Source organism: Saccopteryx bilineata, chromosome 4, assembly GCF_036850765.1.
Source record: "Saccopteryx bilineata isolate mSacBil1 chromosome 4, mSacBil1_pri_phased_curated, whole genome shotgun sequence".
Taxonomy (NCBI): Eukaryota; Metazoa; Chordata; class Mammalia; order Chiroptera; family Emballonuridae; genus Saccopteryx; species Saccopteryx bilineata.
The window spans coordinates 238013989-238032916 of record NC_089493.1 but is presented as its reverse complement, the minus strand read 5'-3'; the positions used below and the strand labels follow the sequence as shown (position 1 = coordinate 238032916).

General features: G+C 35.8%; 1 protein-coding gene across 5 annotated transcripts in view; it reads right to left on the bottom strand.

Moving 5' to 3' along the window:
• FER (FER tyrosine kinase) overlaps nucleotides 1-18928 on the bottom strand; it is a 503761-nt gene that overhangs the window by 340374 nt on the left and 144459 nt on the right. For all 5 annotated transcript variants that reach the window (XM_066273970.1, XM_066273969.1, XM_066273971.1 and 2 more), the window contains one exon: nucleotides 3038-3160. In XM_066273970.1, coding sequence (XP_066130067.1) covers nucleotides 3038-3160 — 123 coding nt within the window. The remainder of the gene's footprint in view (nucleotides 1-3037; nucleotides 3161-18928) is intronic.

The window sequence follows — 18928 nt, the reverse complement described above, 5'->3', positions numbered from 1 at the left end:
AAAAATAGACACTCAGACCAATGGAACAGAATAGAAAGTCCAGAAATAAAACCACATATATATGGTCAAATAATTTTTGATAAAGGGGCCAACAACACAAAATGGAGAAAAGAAAGCCTCTTCAACAAATGGTGCTGGGGCCCTGGCCGGTTGGCTCAGCGGTAGAGCGTCGGCCTAGCGTGCGGAGGACCCAGGTTCGATTCCCGGCCAGGGCACACAGGAGAAGCGCCCATTTGCTTCTCCACCCCTCCGCCGTGCTTTCCTCTCTGTCTCTCTCTTCCCCTCTCTGTCTCTCTCTTCCCCTCCCGCAGCCAAGGCTCCATTGGAGCAAAGATGGCCCGGGCGCTGGGGATGGCTCTGTGGCCTCTGCCTCAGGCACTAGAGTGGCTCTGGTCGCATGGCGACGCCCAGGATGGGCAGAGCATCGCCCCCTGGTGGGCAGAGCGTCGCCCCTGGTGGGCGTGCCGGGTGGATCCCGGTCGGGCGCATGCGGGAGTCTGTCTGACTGTCTCTCCCTGTTTCCAGCTTCAAAAAAATGAAAAAGAAAAAGAAAAAAAAAAAATGGTGCTGGGAAAACTGGAAAGCCACATGCAAAAGAATGAAACTCGACAACAGCTTGTCCCCTTGTATGAAAATTAAATCAAAATGGATCAAAGACTTAAATATAAGACCTGAAACAATAAAGTACATAGAAGAAGACATAGGTTCTAAACTCATGGACCTGAGTTTTAAAGAGCATTTTATGAATTTGACTCCAAAGGCAAGAGAAGTGAAGGCAAAAATAAATGAATGGGACTACATCACACTAAAAAGTTTTTGCTCAGCAAGAGAAACTGACAACAAAATAAACAGAAAGCCAACTAAATGGGAAGTGATATTTTCAAACAACAGCTCAGATAAGGCCCTAATATCCAAAATATACAAAGAACTCATAAAACTCAACAACAAACAAACAAACAATCCAATTAAAAAATGGGAAGAGGACATGAACAGACACTTCTCCCAGGAAGAAATACAAATGGCCAACAGATATATGAAGAGATGCTCATCTTCATTAGTTATTAGAGAAATGCAAATCAAAACTACAATGAGATGCCACCTCACACCTGTTAAATTAGCTATTATCAACAAGACAGGTAATAGCAAATGTTGGAGAGGCTGTGGAGAAAAAGGAACCCTCATTCACTGTTGGTGGGAATGTAAAGTAGTACAACCATTATGGAAGAAAGTATGGTGGTTCCTCAAAAAACTGAAAATAGAACTACCTTATGACCCAGCAATCCCTCTACTGGGTATATACCCCCAAAACTCAGAAACATTGATACGTAAAGACACAAGTAGCCCCATGTTTATTGCAGCATTGTTCACAGTGGCCAAGACATGGAAACAACCAAAAAGCCCTTCAATACAAGAATGGATAAAGAAGATGTGGCACACATACACTATGGAATACTACTCAGCCATAAGAAATGATGACATCGGATCATTTATAGCAACATGGTGGGATCTTGATAACATTATACGGAGTGAAATAAGTAAATCAGAAAAAACCAAGAAGTACATGATTCCATACATTGGTGGGACATAAAAACGAGACTAAGAGACATGGACAAGAGTGTGGTGGTTAGGGGGGGGGGAGGAGCACGGGAGGGAAAGAGGGAGAGGGAAAAGGGGAGGGGGAGGGGCACAAAGAAAACTAGATAGAGGTTGACAGAGGACAATCTGACTTTGGGTGATGGGTATGCAACATAACTGAATGACAAGATAACCTGGACATGTTTTCAATGCAATTTTTGTAAGTGAAGCAGAGTACTATTTTCTAATAAGTTTGTTTGCTTCTTTTTAACACAGTAGAAGCCAATTACTATACAATACTGGCCTGCCACCTTCTTAACAAGGCATTCACAGTGAATTTGGTGGACTGTCATGAGGGGAAGTAAAGACAGCTTTTAACAGGATTTTTTGGAAAATAGTTAAAACGTAAAAATGGAAGACATATAATCAGTACATGTATGACAGTAATTCAGTGGTTCTCAAACTTTTTGAAGTCGGGGCGCATTTAAAATCCTACATATAATTGTAGGTGCCCTATATACAAGTTTCTGAGAAACATGTTATAATAATTAAGTCAAATATTAAAAAAATATATATATATAAAGTCCAAGCATGCTTTTATGGTAATTAAATGAAATAAATACAATAAAATTAAATTTATTCTGACATTAAAAAACATTTTAATGTTACATTTTTTGAGTTATGCTTTTTAGAATTCATAAAAAAGAGGGGTTAAAAAATTAAAAAATGACAAAAATGTTATCTTTTTATATATATAGATACATTCTTAGGAAGATTTAGTAAATTCAGCAGATCCCAGTGCAAATGTGTTAAGTTTTTTCATTCTTGTGTTTATGAGAAACATGAGCCTGATGTGTCCTAGCCATTTTTCCAATGTTTGGGTATATATTTGAAAGGAAAACTCATTTCCTCGTCAATACATTGAAGAATTCCTCTCTTTTTACTTTTAATTGTGTTGAGTGCAGAAAACCCCCACCATACATTCATCTTAGCTTGACACCAAAGGATAGAAGAAACTTGCCTCCAGTCTTTCTGGGGAACATGGCGGTTGTGTAAACAATCCAGCACCACAGCCTAACAGCCTTTTGCAACCTAATCAGGCAAGAGAGGTGGGGGGTTGGGCAGACTGTCAGTTTACAGCCAATTCCCCACACCTCTGTCTCCCAAAAATCTAAACTCCAAAAACCCTGTTGGTTTTATGATCCCCAACAGGCACATATTTCTCTGGAATACCATAGGACGCACCTGGAAATCGTCTAGGGCACAACAGTGCACCCTGGCGCACTCTTTGAGAACCACTGCAGTAATATAATTATTTTTTCTAGAGTCCTAGAAAGAATCTAGGTTTTATACTTAGAATGAAATTTCAGCTTCTAGAAATTTTACATCCATAATACATGTAACTAAGAATTTCTGTAAATTTACAGCAATTCTTCCTTCAAATTAGTGTCATTCTACTCACTCAGACTTCTTTTCATAGGTCTTAGAAGAGTCCTCAATTCTTTTCTCTAGCTCCAGGACAGCCTCTTCCTTGTTTAAAAGCATTTGCTGTGTCTGCATGAGTTCTTCTGCTAATGTTTTCAACCTAGAATGAACAGATTCCTCATCAACCCATACATAAATTACTTTCAATTTACACACACACATACATTCATGCATCTAAGGTTGTGATGTCCAAAACAGTAGCCACAGGTAATTTAATTTAAATAAAACTAAAATGAAGTTTCAGTTCCTCGGTTGCATTAGTTGCTTTTCAAGGGTAATCTTACTGGATGGTGCAGAGCAGAACAGTTTAATAATCACAGGAAGTGTTTATTAAACTCTCATGCAGTGCTTTTGCAAAGAGTCTTATTTATCAACTAGAGAAAGAGAAACAGCAAATAGAGAAAAAAGAAAGGACTAAATTAAATAAATTCCTGTCATTTTCCAGGAAGACTGTATAGTGAAAAGATCATGTTTTGTTTTGTTTTGTTTCAAATCCTGTTTACATTCTGGTTTTATCTGAGATCCTGGGAAAATTAGTTATCTTGTTTTCTCATTTGCAATTTGGGTATAGTAATACCTGCTTCAAAGCACTGTTTTGAGAATCAAACAAATAACACATATATAATGAGTGGTGCTTAGTAGGCATTGAGTAAATGGTTTCTAGTATTATTGGCATATGTTACATCATAATAACCTATAAGATAGATCCCCTTATCCTTAAATTAAAGAAAGTGAGGCTCACTTGTATAACAAGTTACATTAATAATAAGCTATTTGCATATATTGTAATAATGCTTTAGGGGTTATTTTCTATACAGACTTGAAGAGAATTAAATATACAAAATTAATATGCACTCAAAGGCCAGATAATTTATGGTTGCATAAAATGTATCTGGTCCTGAATAGAAATATTTCTACCACAAAACACACAATTATCGAGGCACAGTAAAATTTTTATCTTTAGCCTTTTAAAGCAATACATGAAACCTAAAATATACAAAAATATATAAATAATCCAAGTTTATTAAAATTTTCAATTACTTAAAGAGAAGATAAAAATAAAGTCAAAACCAAAGGGCAAGCTGTGAAAATAATATTTTCAATGCAAATTATAAGCAAAAGCCCTCTTAAAGCAGGAAGCTCTTAGGAGAAAAGGACAACCTAGTAAGAAAATAAACAAAGTACATAATTGGAAGTTGAAGAAAATAATTCAAATAATCAATAAGCATATGGAAGTCTTTGCAATCCAACCCACAATTAAATATCTGCAGATTAAATAAACTGCAAGTTTTTTTCACCTACTAAAACTGACAAGTATGAGAAAGTGAAAATATCAGGTGCTCTCAATATTGAAAAAACACAAAAACATACACTGTTAATGTGACAAAATTGGCAAAAATTTTTCATGTCAACTTGAAATTGTCTCTCAAACCTCAAATTAGAATATTCTGTGATTATATAAAAAATCTGTTTTACCAAAATACTTTACAACTTTACAATGTGCACAAAATTTGATATTAAGATGTTTGTTGCAACATTGTTTCTAAAACAAAGAAAACATTTAAATGTCCATCAGGGATTGGCTGACAATTTTTAATTCATTTAAAAAGCAGAACAGCACGTAGTCATTTAAAAAATGAGATGTACATGTATAAGGTTCTCCAAAGGCATATTTTAAAATTAAAAGGCATAATGCAGAAAGTATATAGAATGGTTCCATTTATATTAAAATAAATATATGTGCGTATGTTCTATAGGCTGAATTGTATCCCCTTAACATTCCCATGTTGAAGCCTAATTATCATTGTGATGGTATTTTTCAATGGGGTTTTTGGAAGGTAAATCGAGTTGAATGATATCATGAGAGTGAGGCCCTCATAATGGGATAGGTACCCCTATAAGAAGATACCAGAGAGTCTCCTCATACTTTCCCTCTCTCTAAACACACACCAAGAAGTCATGTGGTCATTCAAGAAGACAGCAGTCTATAAGCCAGGAAGGAGGTCAGTCTAAGCAGGAAAGCAGGAACCAAGCTGGCCAACACCTGGATCTAGAACTTCTCACCTCCGGGACTGTGAGAAATAAACTGCTGTTGCTTAGTGTACCAGTTAATGGTATTTTGTTATGGCAGCCAGAGCAGACTAATATATATATGTATTATATAATTTGTGTCTTCTGTGCACTCACACACACACACACACACACATGTATACACACACACTATATAGTTGTGTGTGTGTGTGTGAATGCACAGAAGACACAAATTACTACAAACAAAACTCATCAACATTCTGAGCGGTGTGGGATTGGAATAGGGAATGATTTAAAAACCAAAAAATTAAAAAGCCTTTTATACTTTATTCTACATTTATTTATATTATTGAACCTCTTATAATAAGAATTAATTTAGTTTTTAAATTATGAACTAATAGGTAATAGAAAAGAAAGAGGTAGAAAAACTATGAGACATAACCAGAAGAACTCTAAATATAGCAATCCAGATTATTTCATTTTGTTTATTGAGTTAAGTAACATAATAAATCTCAATAGGTTCCTGTAAACATTACTGTATTATATAGCAAAACAGTATTTTTCTTTAAAAATATATACATATTTTTAAGAGATTTACATCAAATCTTGTAAAATTCTGTTTTTGAATTTGATGGCGGGATGACCTTTTATATATGATCTCACTCAGTCCTCATAAAGTCTTCAACACAGGACACTACCTCAGAACCTGTCCCAAACAGTTTCTGTCATCTCAGTCTCGAGGTGACACAGTAAAAAACCACTTCTCACCAGTCTTGGCCATGTTACATCAAAGCTGAATTTAATAGCTCTTTCCCTCTCTGCACCACCTTCCTCTCTTCTGTTCTGTCTTTTACTTCTCTCTCCTACATCTTTTCCTTACTCTTTCTTCCCTTACTGATTAGTTTTCTATACAACTCTCAATTCTTCATCCACTCATTCAACCAAGTGTTTACTAAGCTAGACACTAGGGATAAAACAATAAACAAGTCTGGCTTCAGGAAACTTATATTCTAGCAGAAGAGACATTAAGCTTTTTACCTCCAATCCTCTCTTTTCTTCTTCTTTCCTCTCTTTGACTGTTTGCTTTCCCTAGTTTCTTCTCAATTTGTCTCACTGTACCATACCCTCCAACCCATCCTGAAATACACAGTCCCACCAGACTGGATACAGGCACCATGGCTTACTCCTCACAGTATATTCCTTACACTTAGCACAGGGTCTTGCACATAGCATGTGTTCCACTAGTTCTCTGTCTTGTTTTTCTCTCTAGAAGCCCACACATTCAGCTTTATCCATAATCTTCTAATAAGTACCCAGACTCTCCTGATTCCTATCATCTAAATTATCTAGAAATTAAAACTAAAGCGCTATTTCAATGTGGAAACAGCATAATTTACAACTTTCACCCACCAATAATTCTGGAGCTAACTATATATAAACCACTAGTATAGTGGTGCAGTGAGGGAAGCTTTAGTTCTCTGTATATGAGTCATTAGGGCAGGGCTGACCCCTCATGTAAAAATTATATCATCAAGCTCACTTTATCTGCCACAGCAGAGTAAGAGAAGTATATATTTGTGCTTACAATTCTACATCTCTCCTACATTTTACAAATCACCTTATTCTGGTGTCCCAGGTACCAACCAGTGCTAGCACCAGATGCTCTCAGGCTCAGTATTTCCTTAGCCTTTCTCAACTTCCCTTTCCTACTCTATTAAAATGGAAATTAACTTGACACCTAACTTAACGGGTTCTTGCAACAATAATGCACATTTTTTAAAGTTCCCAGTACAGATTTTGAAATATAACATGTTCTTTATAAATGTAACTTTATATTATTAACTAATTTTATTAGTCCCATAAGAAACATTTTTCTGAAAAGTAACCTTAAAATTGTCTTCTATCTTTTTAAGGAATATTTGTTAACATTGGGTGCAAAAATAATGTTGCTTCCAAGGCAGAGGTAGGATTAAATATTTCTAAATGAAAATCAAAACATTATATGTGTATTATTTATATGTTACTTTCAATTAAGGACAAGTTAAATAAAGGACTATTATAAGCAAGCTACATTAAAAATAGAAGAGCGGCCCTGGCCGGTTGGCTCAGTGGTAGAGCATCGGCCTGGCGTGCAGGGGTCCCGGGTTCGATTCCCAGCCAGGGCACACAGGAGAAGCGCCCATCTGCTTCTCCACCCCTCCCCTTCTCCTTCCTCTCTGTCTCTCTCTTCCCCTCCCGCAGCCGAGGAGGCTCCATTGGAGCAAAGATGGCCCAGGCGCTGGGGATGGCTCCTTGGCCTCTGCCCCAGGCGCTAGAGTGGCTCTGGTGGCAACAGAGCGACGCCCCGGAGGGGCAGAGCATCACCCCCTGGTGGGCAGAGCGTCCACCCCTGGTGGGCATGCTGGGTGGATCCCAGTCGGGTGCATGCGGGAGTCTGTCTGACTGTCTCTCCCCGTTTCCAGCTTCAGAAAAATACAAAAAAAAAAAAAAAAATAGAAGAGCCACTAATAATTAAAAGTTGTTTGACTTTCACAATGTTATTTCCAAAAACTTTACATCTTTGTAATTATAAACATTCTTCAGTTCAATGAGAAATTAATATAAGCTTGTAGTTCTTTGGTATCCTTGATGTAAGTAAAAGAGTAAGCATGTCTACAGACACAAACATACATATACGCACACACACGTTGACCTGATGGGACATAGTAGTGATATCACCACAAATCTAAAAGGAACAAAAAATAAGAAACTTTATTTTTGATTTCTTCATAATTATCATTTGGAAAAATTCAAGGGAAGACATTTGATCATGATGAACACCACAATTACCCAGGTTAACTGTAGTGCTGTCCTTTTTACTTTGCTTCTTTTACTCTGACAACAGGCTCAGGAGGGAGAAAGGAGAGGAAAGTCAGAGTCCTGCACATTGCTACACTGGGCAAGTTTACACAGCCTGAGACCACCTCTGTTTTTCAGAAATCTCTGACACATGACAGTTCTAGCAAAATAAATTAAAATCCCAATCTGCTAATACCTTCTACTTCCTTCAGTAATCATTCATTCTCCTGAAAAAATATCATGTAAGTTTTTTTTAATAAAGAGTTAAATTTGAGGCTTTATTTTGCTACAAATTTTTAGTACATGTCAACTTATCTGTGAAAACAGTGAGGTGGTACTTATTTCTAATCACATTCCTTTCATTTGCTAAGGCAACTATATTGCAGAAAGAAAAAGAAACCTATCACCAGCTTACTAGATTCCTGAAGAGTTGGCAAGGTCCTAGAAATTCAAACAGAGGCCTAGAACAGCTAACATTCCCACTCCTTGGCAGTTCTATTCTGTTATATAGAATTGCTACCTAATAGGTTTATCAATGAAGGCCCAAGGAAGAAAAAAGAAAGGCGAAAATTAGGAAAGCAGAAGATCAAAGACAGGAATAATAATGTAGTTTCCTCTATATTTCTAGCTCCTGATCATGTGAAGATAATAGTTTATATTCTTGACAGTTTAATCTTTAGATAGCCTGAACACCAAAAACAGTTAATTAAAAAAATTAAAAAGCATAACAGCTTTCTTTCTCCTAAGTCTTCATAAATAAAAAAATGAGTAAAGGTAAGTATTTTAAGTCAAAACTTCTTGATATTTATAAATCTATACAGATCCATGGTTGAAAATACAAAGTGGAAAAGACAAATGATTTAGAGTAATGGAATTATCTGGGAAAAACATGTTCCCTTTTTTACAACCATCCTCCTAAAAAAATCCTGGACTTGGGAAAATTAAGTGAATAGAAGAACATTCTAGTAGTTACAATTTGTGTATGATGACAATAAATGTAAGACTAGTTTGCAAACTTCAAAGCAGTATTTACCATGATGTCAGTTATATATTTTGTACACAAATAAGCAAGTAATAGTTCAAAGACTTATTCTTTATATTTTTAAATAAATTTTATACTTAAGCAATTATTATGCAAAACATTAAAGTTATAAAATGACACTGCCTAAAAGCATTCACAAAATTGATGTAATATTTAACATTTCCTGCGTGCCAAGCACAGATTTAAGCACTCTATAAATGAGCACTTAAAATCATATCATTTTCATAACATTATTATTTCCATTATCATATGAGGAAACTGAGGCATCAAGAGGTCAAGGACCTTGTCCAAGGTCACAGAACTGTTAAGTGTAAGATCTGGCATTAGAGTCCAGCCCTTATAGTATATGTGGTCCAGTCCCAATGTACACAAAAACATTTGGTCCACAGATAGAAGCCCCTGATATTTGGTCCAATCCCAAAATGTCCCAAACATCCAAAATGTGTATAAAGTCCTTTGATTCGTGCCAAAAGGTCCTTGATATTTGGACCTGTCCTATATGGTCCACAGAGACATTTAGTCCTTGCCCAAAAATCCTTGAAGTATGAGGAGACAAAAGCTGAGCTATGGACATATTATCCAAGTTCTTAGTGCTCACACTAAACATGGTAGCCAACCTCACAATGACACCAAAAGAGCCAAACCTGTATTACTGAAATTGTTCATACATAGAACAAATAGAAAGTCAATAACCATATATGTGCTTGACCAGGCAGGCCCGGGGTCTCGGACCAGCGACCTCAGCGTTCCAGGTCAGTGCTTCATCCACTGCACCACCACAGGAAAGAATGCCTGATCCTGTCATGGAAACATTTAGCACATGTGGATCCACCGGAGGCTGTGTGACATGTTTTTTCATTTCAGACGACCTTGTTAGAACTTTAGGCCTCACTGCATGAACTTCCCAGAGCTGGCCTGTGCACACACGGCACATGGATGTTGGGGCTTTCCCTACCTTCTTGGTATAAAGCCTGACCTGTGGTAGCGCAGTGGAAAAGCATAAACCTGGAATGCTGGGGTTTCTAGTTTGCAACCCTGAACTTGCCCCAGTCAAGGCACACTCCTCCCCTTTTCTCTCTCTCTTCTAAAATCAATAAATAAAATCTTTAAAAAAAAAAAGTCAGTAACCATGTTGATGTACTTGACATCAACTTCAGAGTAACCCTGCTGAACTTCTTAAAGAGGAAGAACAAGAATCAACATAAAATATAGGATTCCTCATGAATACAAGAAAAATAACATCCATGGAATCTGAACAAGGATCAATGTTCGTATTCTCCAACAAATCATGGACCAAATATATCCATGGTCGTTTGGGACAGGACCAAATATCAAACACATTTTGGCATGGACCAAATGTGCCTGTGGACATTCTGGTCAGGATGTTTTGGTGAGGTCTAAATATCACTGTGGATGTTTTGGATGGGACCAAATATTAAGGATCTTTTAGCATGGACCATATATCTCCAGAGATGTTTTAGACAGGATCATAGGTCTGATAATCAAACCTAGGCAGCTTAGATCCTAAGTCCAGGATCATAGTAATTAATACCCTTCATTCCAGTAATTCTATCTCATAAAATTTATCCAGAATATGTTTCAAGTGCATAAAGATGTAATTATAAGACTGTTTATTGTGACATTATTTGTAATTGTAAGAACCAAAGGTGAACTTCCTATGATGCTAATACACATAACCTTCAAGCACACATAACCTTCAAGCACCTCACCTGCATGCTATTTTCCAAGGGTCTGTACTTAATTTGATATTTTTAAATATGTATTATATTTGTTCTAGATGCCCTTCCCCAAATTTTGTAAACTTCACAAAACCTGCATCCACCCCTGGCGATATTAACAAACTGGAAATAACTTAAATGTTCATCAATAAATAACTAAATTAAATAATTATGTTCCATGATAGCAGTAAAACACTATACCCTATTAAGATTTCATCTGTGTTAAGAGAACAAGGCAAAAGACTATGCACAGAATCACACAATTTAAGTAAAAAAAAATAATTATATACATGTATGTACATCCTGGAAAATACATATTCATTTTATATTGTTTTGTTTTATTTATTTAATTTCATTTTATTTTATTTATTTTATTTTAGCGAGAGAGACAGAGAGAGGAACAGACAGGAAGGGAGAAAGATGAGAAGCATCAACTCATAGTTGCAGCACCTTAGCTGTTCATCGACTGCTTTCTCATGTGTGCCTTGATGGGGGTGGGAGAGTTACAGTCAAGCCAGTGACCTTGGGCTTCTAGCCAGCGGCCATGGGTCATGTCTATGATTCCATGCTCAAGCTGGCGACCATGCGCTCAAGCTGGTGAGCCCATGCTCAAGCCGGATGAGCCCGTGCTAAAGCCAGCAGCCTCAGGGTTTCGAAACTGGGTCCTCAGAGTTTTAGGCTGATGCTCTATCCACTGAGCCACTACCCAGTCAGGAGATACAGATACTTTTTAATAAATTAACACTGGAGGGTAGAAATGGAGTCTACAAAAAAAAGAGGGAGAACTTTAATTTCACTGTATACCCTTTTGCAAAATTTTGTAGATTTTATCATCTGCATTCCTTTATTAATCTTAAAGATTTAACTATATTTAAAGATACAAAAATCTAAAACTATTATTGCAGATAATAAGTTTTCAGTACAATACTTTTGTGTCCCCAAACTGGTATCATTACCTATATCTTATAGCATTCTTACAGAGACCCAACTTCCTAAAAAATTATAAATCATAAATGTCCAATTACTAAAAACCAAATGGAATAAGGTTACAGTTGCCTGAAGTAATTTTCTGAAATCTTTATTATACTGCAAGATAAATTGAATAAACCAGTTTTTTTGCAATCTCATAGCAATTTAAGTAAGCCCTTCTATACCATAGCACTAATATTAATTAGTTTTTCTCAAAATTAAACAGAAGTTGACTCCTAATAAACCAAGCATAAGTTTTTGTTAAAAATATCCACCTCCAATCTGAAAAATCCATCTGCACTCTATATACAACCTTTGTTCCCCTTAATCAGTCTGTCCTTCTAACATGTCATCTGCCTTCTAATATCTTCTTTTTTTTTTTGTGAAGCTGGAAATGGGGAGAGACAGTCAGACAGACTCCCGCATGCGCCCGACCGGGATCCACCTGGCACGCCCACAAGGGGCGATGCTCTGCCACGACCAGAGCCACTCTAGCACCTGGGGCAGAGGCCAAGGAGCCATCCCCAGCGCCCGGGCCATCTCCGCTCCAATGGAGCCTTGGCTACAGGAGGGGAAGAGAGAGACAGAGAGGAAGGAGGGGGGGGTGGAGAAGCAAATGGGCGCCTCTCCTATGTGCCCTGGCCGGGAATCGAACCTGGGTCCCCCGCATGCCAGGCCGACGCTCTACCGCTGAGCCAACCGGCCAGGGCCTGCCTTCTAATATTTTAAATATTTCTAAATCTTTCCAACTCACTCATTCAAAAAGTATTCCTCTAACATAGCTTCACGTAACATAGCTTCACCAAAAAATCAAACGAGCTAAGATTGTAAATGAGAACCAAAAACAGACTTGATAAAACCAAGGTCCTGCTTAGGACATGGGAGTATTGCCATATTTGTCATTCCATTGATTGAGAAAGCTGGTTCAGTTTAATTGATAAAATTGATGTCATTCCCTATAAAAGTCAGCAAACATTTTCTATAAAGGTCTAGAGAATAAATAATTTAGATTTTCCCACCAAAAGGCAAAAATCATGGAATATTTTATAGGTATTAATATAAGAAAAAAACAAATATTCACAAATATTTTAATGACAAATTAAAAATATAATAATAAAAACTGAGTACAATTTATCACAACACAAGTCTACTATGAGAAGAATAGAAATATTTTGAGGGTGGTGATTTTTACCTTCATTGTGATTCAAAATCGGTGCTTATCAAAATCAGCTACAAATTTTTACTTGTTAAAGCAGATATATAATGAAATTTTATGTGTTTGATCTTTGAAAATATCTTTTCATACAGAAGAGTATTGCCAAATACCAATATCAATCCATGAGCATAAGATTTCAATTGGGTATATTTATTGCTTAGCTGGCATTCATAACATATCGCATGCTTTTTAGCATGTCACTATATTTCAGATTCATCATTTCTAATTAAAAGTTAGGTGGAAACTCCTCGATTGCACAGTTAAATAGATTTTGAAATGTTGAAATACTTGCACTATGGTCCACAACACACTGCTGGAAATGTAGCTGAACTCAGAAGATTCATCAGCTACAAATGTTTAAGAGTGGTGATCTTTGCTTCATGTTTTAATGTTTGACTGCGCAGGAAGTATATCAAACAACCTGACATTACCTGGAATTCAAACAAAATTAGTTGTCATCTAAGTGACTTTACTACAGTAGAAGCTCTTTTTATATTCAGTGCATTAGCTTTTAATTTTAAGTTGAATTCAATAGGAAAAGTATCAAGTCTTCAGCACAAGCTAATATTCAAAACTCTGAGAATTCAGTGTTCATAACAGTAGTTGACAGAAATTCTGATTATTTAGAAATATCTCTATCTTGCTCTGTACTCAAAAATAAAATAAAATAAAATAAAATCACAGTAAAACTTTTCACTTCTAACTCATCAAAGGACTATGTGAAAGGCAAGTCAAGATGTTCAGTTTCAGCTCCGGACAGATCACTCAGTGGACAGAGTGTCAGCTGGTGCATCATGGGTTTGGTCCCTGGTCAGGACACATACAAGAAGCAATTAATGAGCGTATAACTAAGAGGAATAATGAGTTGATGCTTCTCTCCCTTTTCCTTCCTCCTCCTCAAATCAATAGAAATTGTTTTTTAATTTTTAAAAAATATTCAGTGTCAATTTCTGACAAAAATTCATGTAACTGATGATGGTAAAGTCCACAAGAGCAAATGACGACCCTGTTCATAGTATTGATTCAATAACATATGATTAAATTTAAATATTTCCCACAAAGTGGAATTTAATAATTCCATAAGATTAATACACTTAACATTTTCATATGCTTTGTAAATATGTTTAAATAAGCCTCTTTCTGACCCATACATATTTTAATACCACCATTTCTAACACACCTTAAAAAACTCTACTTCAGTTTGTACTAGATCAGTATTTTCTTAACTTTGAAAATATTCTTATCTGTAGTTGATTCTCAAGCTACTCACCGAAAGTAAGTCTTCAGTCACTTAAAATTTGGCATTGACTTTTCAAACAACAATTGAGCACTTTTTGATCACACCTGCTGACTCATCAAGTCAGGAAAAACCACATAAAATCATTTGTCTTTTTTTTTTAATTAACTAATGATGTAGCTCTCAATGTCTAAACTCTTTAAGCAAATGTTCTTACTGAAAGTCTAATAGTTATAAACAAATTTATTTTCACTAGATATATTCAGTTATTGCAGTGAAACACTAATTCATCATTGGTAAATGATTTTCATTGCTCGGCTAACCAATGAGCCACCTAGAAACTTATGTTGGTTGCATCTTTATTTATATATTTTATTTTTCTGAGAAAGGCTGCTGTAATGAGGTATTCCACTTCAAACCCTGTAATTTTTCTGACTAGTGCTCTCCTGTGAGCTGGTAATATTGAGCTGTGTATTTATCCTTCAAGCCTGAAAGAAGCCAAGCAGTGACACTATATAATCTTGTTTTGGATATAGAGTAGTTGTGCAATAATCTCAGAACCTCTTGCATTTATTTGAGAAAACTCTATACAATACAATAAGTATACACTGCATTATGTTAGCACAGCTAGGCTGTCATTGCAAAATAAACTCAGTGCTCTACTATCTAATTCAACAACAAAATACAGGCAGTTCCCAGGTTACAAACTAGATAGGTTCTGTAAGTTTGTTCTTAAATTGAATCTGTACGTAAATTGGAACAGGTACATATACCTATTAAATGCAACTTAGATGTCTGTCTTAACATAGTGTTTATTTTTACCTTTCTGTGCATATAACTACTTAAACATTTTCAAATACAACTTTAAACAATCTTGGATAACGGAGAAGATGATGGACTTGTGGGAGAGGATGGCACTGGAATTAGAGAGTCAGGGTTTGATTCTGCTGCTGGAGTCAGTGTCTTGAAGTAGGCATCACGGGAGGTTTGTACAGAGCTTTTCTTTTGCTCATCATAAATGTTCAGTAGCATCCCAGGCCTTCGGTAACTGTACCATAAACTCTGGTGAACCTCTCTGTTTCAGGATCTTGCTCCTCTAACTTTGCTATTCCTGCTTCAATGAGATGAAAAGCATCAGCTCTTTTGTAGAAAACTGTTTTGGTTCTGGAGTTCCTAGGTCCCTGTTTTCTTCCCTAACGCTATCATCTGCTGCTCTAGTTCCATAAGGTCTTCATTGGATAGTTCTTTGCCATGGGAGTTGAGTAATTCTATGATATAATTTTCACTGATGTCCAACTGCAGCTGATTACCAATAGTCCTTATTGCCCCATTCGTAAGTATGAGTTGTACATACATTGGATGTTTGTAACTCAAGGATTTACTATAGTCCACACTCCACTATGTCTTAAAAGTATGACATTTAAAATCCATTTTCTTTTCTTGTTTTGACTTAATAGGCATGGACTGATTTAAAAGTAAATAAAATGATGTACAGCAGTATGTGTGGCACTCAAAATGTTGAGTTATAATATAACTGTATCACTGTAATCTGTAATGTACCAAGTAGTAGTGCAAAGTGATGAGAATGCCATACATGGTCTCAGTCACAACTGCTCAAAACTGCAGTTGCAGCAGGAGATCACCTACAGACAACAGGTAAATGAACAAGCATGGATATATGTGCTCCAATAAAACTTGACTTAAGCACTGATATTAAAATTTATGCAATTCTCATGTATCTCCTTTTGATTTTTAAAATAATTTCAAAACGTAAACAGCATTCTTAGCTCACAGTCTGGATAAAAATAACTGGCAAGGCTGAATTTGGCCTACAGGTGGTAATTTGCTGACTCACATCCCACAAAAATTCAAGAGAATCACTTTTCCACATAGAGAATTATCACTGTTCAATTAAGATACCTTATTTATATCCCACTGTAAAAGGTAAACATGTTATTAAATTTTTTAAATGTACTGGTAAGCATGAGGTCTGAGGTTGGGCTTTAGTTTAGAATACAAGACTGAAATTCAAATACATTTCCTATTGATAGGTAGTAACAACTTAAATAAAGAGACTCCATTTGAAACCAGAAAAGTGAGTCAACAAAAGAAATAAATTAAATCATAACTCTTAACCATTTTACTAAAATTAATCAAAATCTCTCTTTTGGCAAACATCAATGTTCATATTATTAGGAAGAACTTGCTATCTGTAATTGCTTTACTTAAACTACTGATGTGCTGACTCATAACTCCATACACCCTGCTCTCAGTCTGCTGTAGATCACAAATGGATGACTCATCTATCCAAAATACCAAAACCCATACAACAGACACTTAAATACATTCCTCTTATTTCAGAATTCTACAAACCCAATTTTTCAAGTTATTTTGATAAACTAATATCATTTGATTAAATAGTGATTATATTAGAAGAAATATTTGCATATATAACCTTAATAAATGGATGCTTAAAGATCAAAGTACAGTATCTCTCACATCAATTGATAAAGAAAGGTCCAAAAAAGAAGCTGATGGGAGAAAGGTGTTAGAAGGGGAGGAAAGAGGCTGCCAATAACAGAAACAGAAGAAGCAACACCAGATTCGAGCCTGAAGGTATTGTAGTACAGTTGATGTACCTGTGAGGTGGGAAGTATACATTCTCAGGTGTGCAGTGCTGGAAATTACCAGAGGCTGAGAAATAGCCCTCTATCGCAATCGTGATCTACCAAGCAAAAAATTTTTGTATACATAGGAAATAACAACCTTATTGACTTGAACTCATATATATGTTTATAAATATAGTTGATAGATAATTAATAAGGGTGTGATAAAATGCGTACTGGCACATATTTAGAAGAGTGAGGACAACTTTGTCTCTTACTACTATATTTTATCATTAGCTTTCCTTCCAGCCTGAGAGGAGGCAGCAGTGACACTATGTAACATTGTTTTGGATATAGATACTAGTTGTATTACAATCTCAGAACCTTTTGTATTTATTTGAGAAAACTCTATATGATACAATAAACAGAAACCAAGAATATAAATTATTAAATTTATGAGTTTCTGCTAATGAAATTAATTTTTATGCTACATTTAATAGTCTAAAAAAAAAGACAGAAAAGAATTAAAAGGTATCTTTCATGACTAGCAAAGTGAAAGAGGTAACTTAAGGGAAAGGGTATCTATTTAAACCTTCAATATTTTCCTCGTCAAGACTGGCCCAGAAGTATAACAGATCAGAATTAAAAACAAAAAGTCAAAAGGACTTCTAATTAGTCTGTTGTAAAAATGCTAGTTTTCCCCAAAAATTTTATACAATTTAAGGAATATAAATTTACTAGAAACATTTAACAAAAAAAATATTCTTTAAATATAAAAGACAGATATTCAAATAAGTAGCAGTCTTTAGCCATTTTGGGTCATAAACCCTCTAAAACTTTGCAGACACTTTCCCCCAGAAAGTAACACACACATTTCTACAAACAATTTTAGAGGGCTTATAGCAGAGATTTTTCAATCTTGTCTGCACATTATAATCACATGGAAAGTTTAGCAAAAATTCCAATGCCTGATTTACCCTCAGAAAATCTGATTTAGATGCTTGGGGTTGGGTGCCCAGCATTAGCATTTTTTAAAGCTCCCTGAGTGATCCTAATATGAAGCCAGACATGAGATCCACTATTCAGAAACACCCTGAAAGCTCCCCATAAAACAGTCTTCATTCACTCACTCAACAAAGATGTTAATTAATCATTCACAACTTCTGACATCTAGCCAAGAATTCTGAAGAGCCCAAGAGAAATTTGGTCCAATTTTCTGTTTCATTGTCACTACTAATCAGCAGTCTGGCAGATTGCCAGTATGACTCCTGTTTATAGAAAAATATTCCAGGAGTCACAAATTAATGATTCTCACTTCCAAACTAATCTAACATTTCACAATGGATAGGGTCACTAATCTCACAAAAAATATAAAGAAATGCAAATAAAAAGAAAAAACGTTTTTGAAGTTTTTAATATTAAATATTAAAGCACTGGAGCTCATAAATGGGCTATGGAAATATGTAGACTACAGAGAAGCACAGACCATAAAATATTAGCATTTTCAAATAAAGCTTTTGAGAGTGTTCTATTCTAAAACTATTTAAAGCTATATGATTCAGTAACAAATGCTTAGTAAAAGGAATGACACAATGGAAGGAAAAATAAATACCTAAAATTCTGGAGAGAGTCATGCTGACAAAAATAAAATGTAAAGAGATGAGAAATAAAACCACATTTACTTAACATGTTTATAAATATTAGCCCCAACATGCTTCCCTACTTCCCTCATCCACTCACTTCCATTTCAAGACACAGTCTATGTATATTCAAACATACAGGGTGTGGCAAAAGTAGATTTACAGTTGTAAGTACACAAAACAGTTTATTCTTATATTATTGCTTATTAATTTTTGTATTATTTTCCATACGAACATCTGTAAACCTACTTTTGCCCCACCATGCAATAGTTTAAAGCACTAATATTATGGTAAAAAGAAAGATTTTCTTCTTGCATTACATTATTTATATATGTATGTATGTATGTTAATGGAATTACCTACCTTAGAGTCACTTGACAGTGCCAACAGACGCACTGAACAACTAATTCTTGGAATAAAATTCTTGAGGAAAATCTAATTTTTTTTTAAGTGAGAGAAGGGGAGATAGTGAGACAGACTCCCACTATGCCCCAACTGGGATCCACCCAGCTATCCCTGTTTTGGGCCGATCCTCAACTCAACCGAGCTC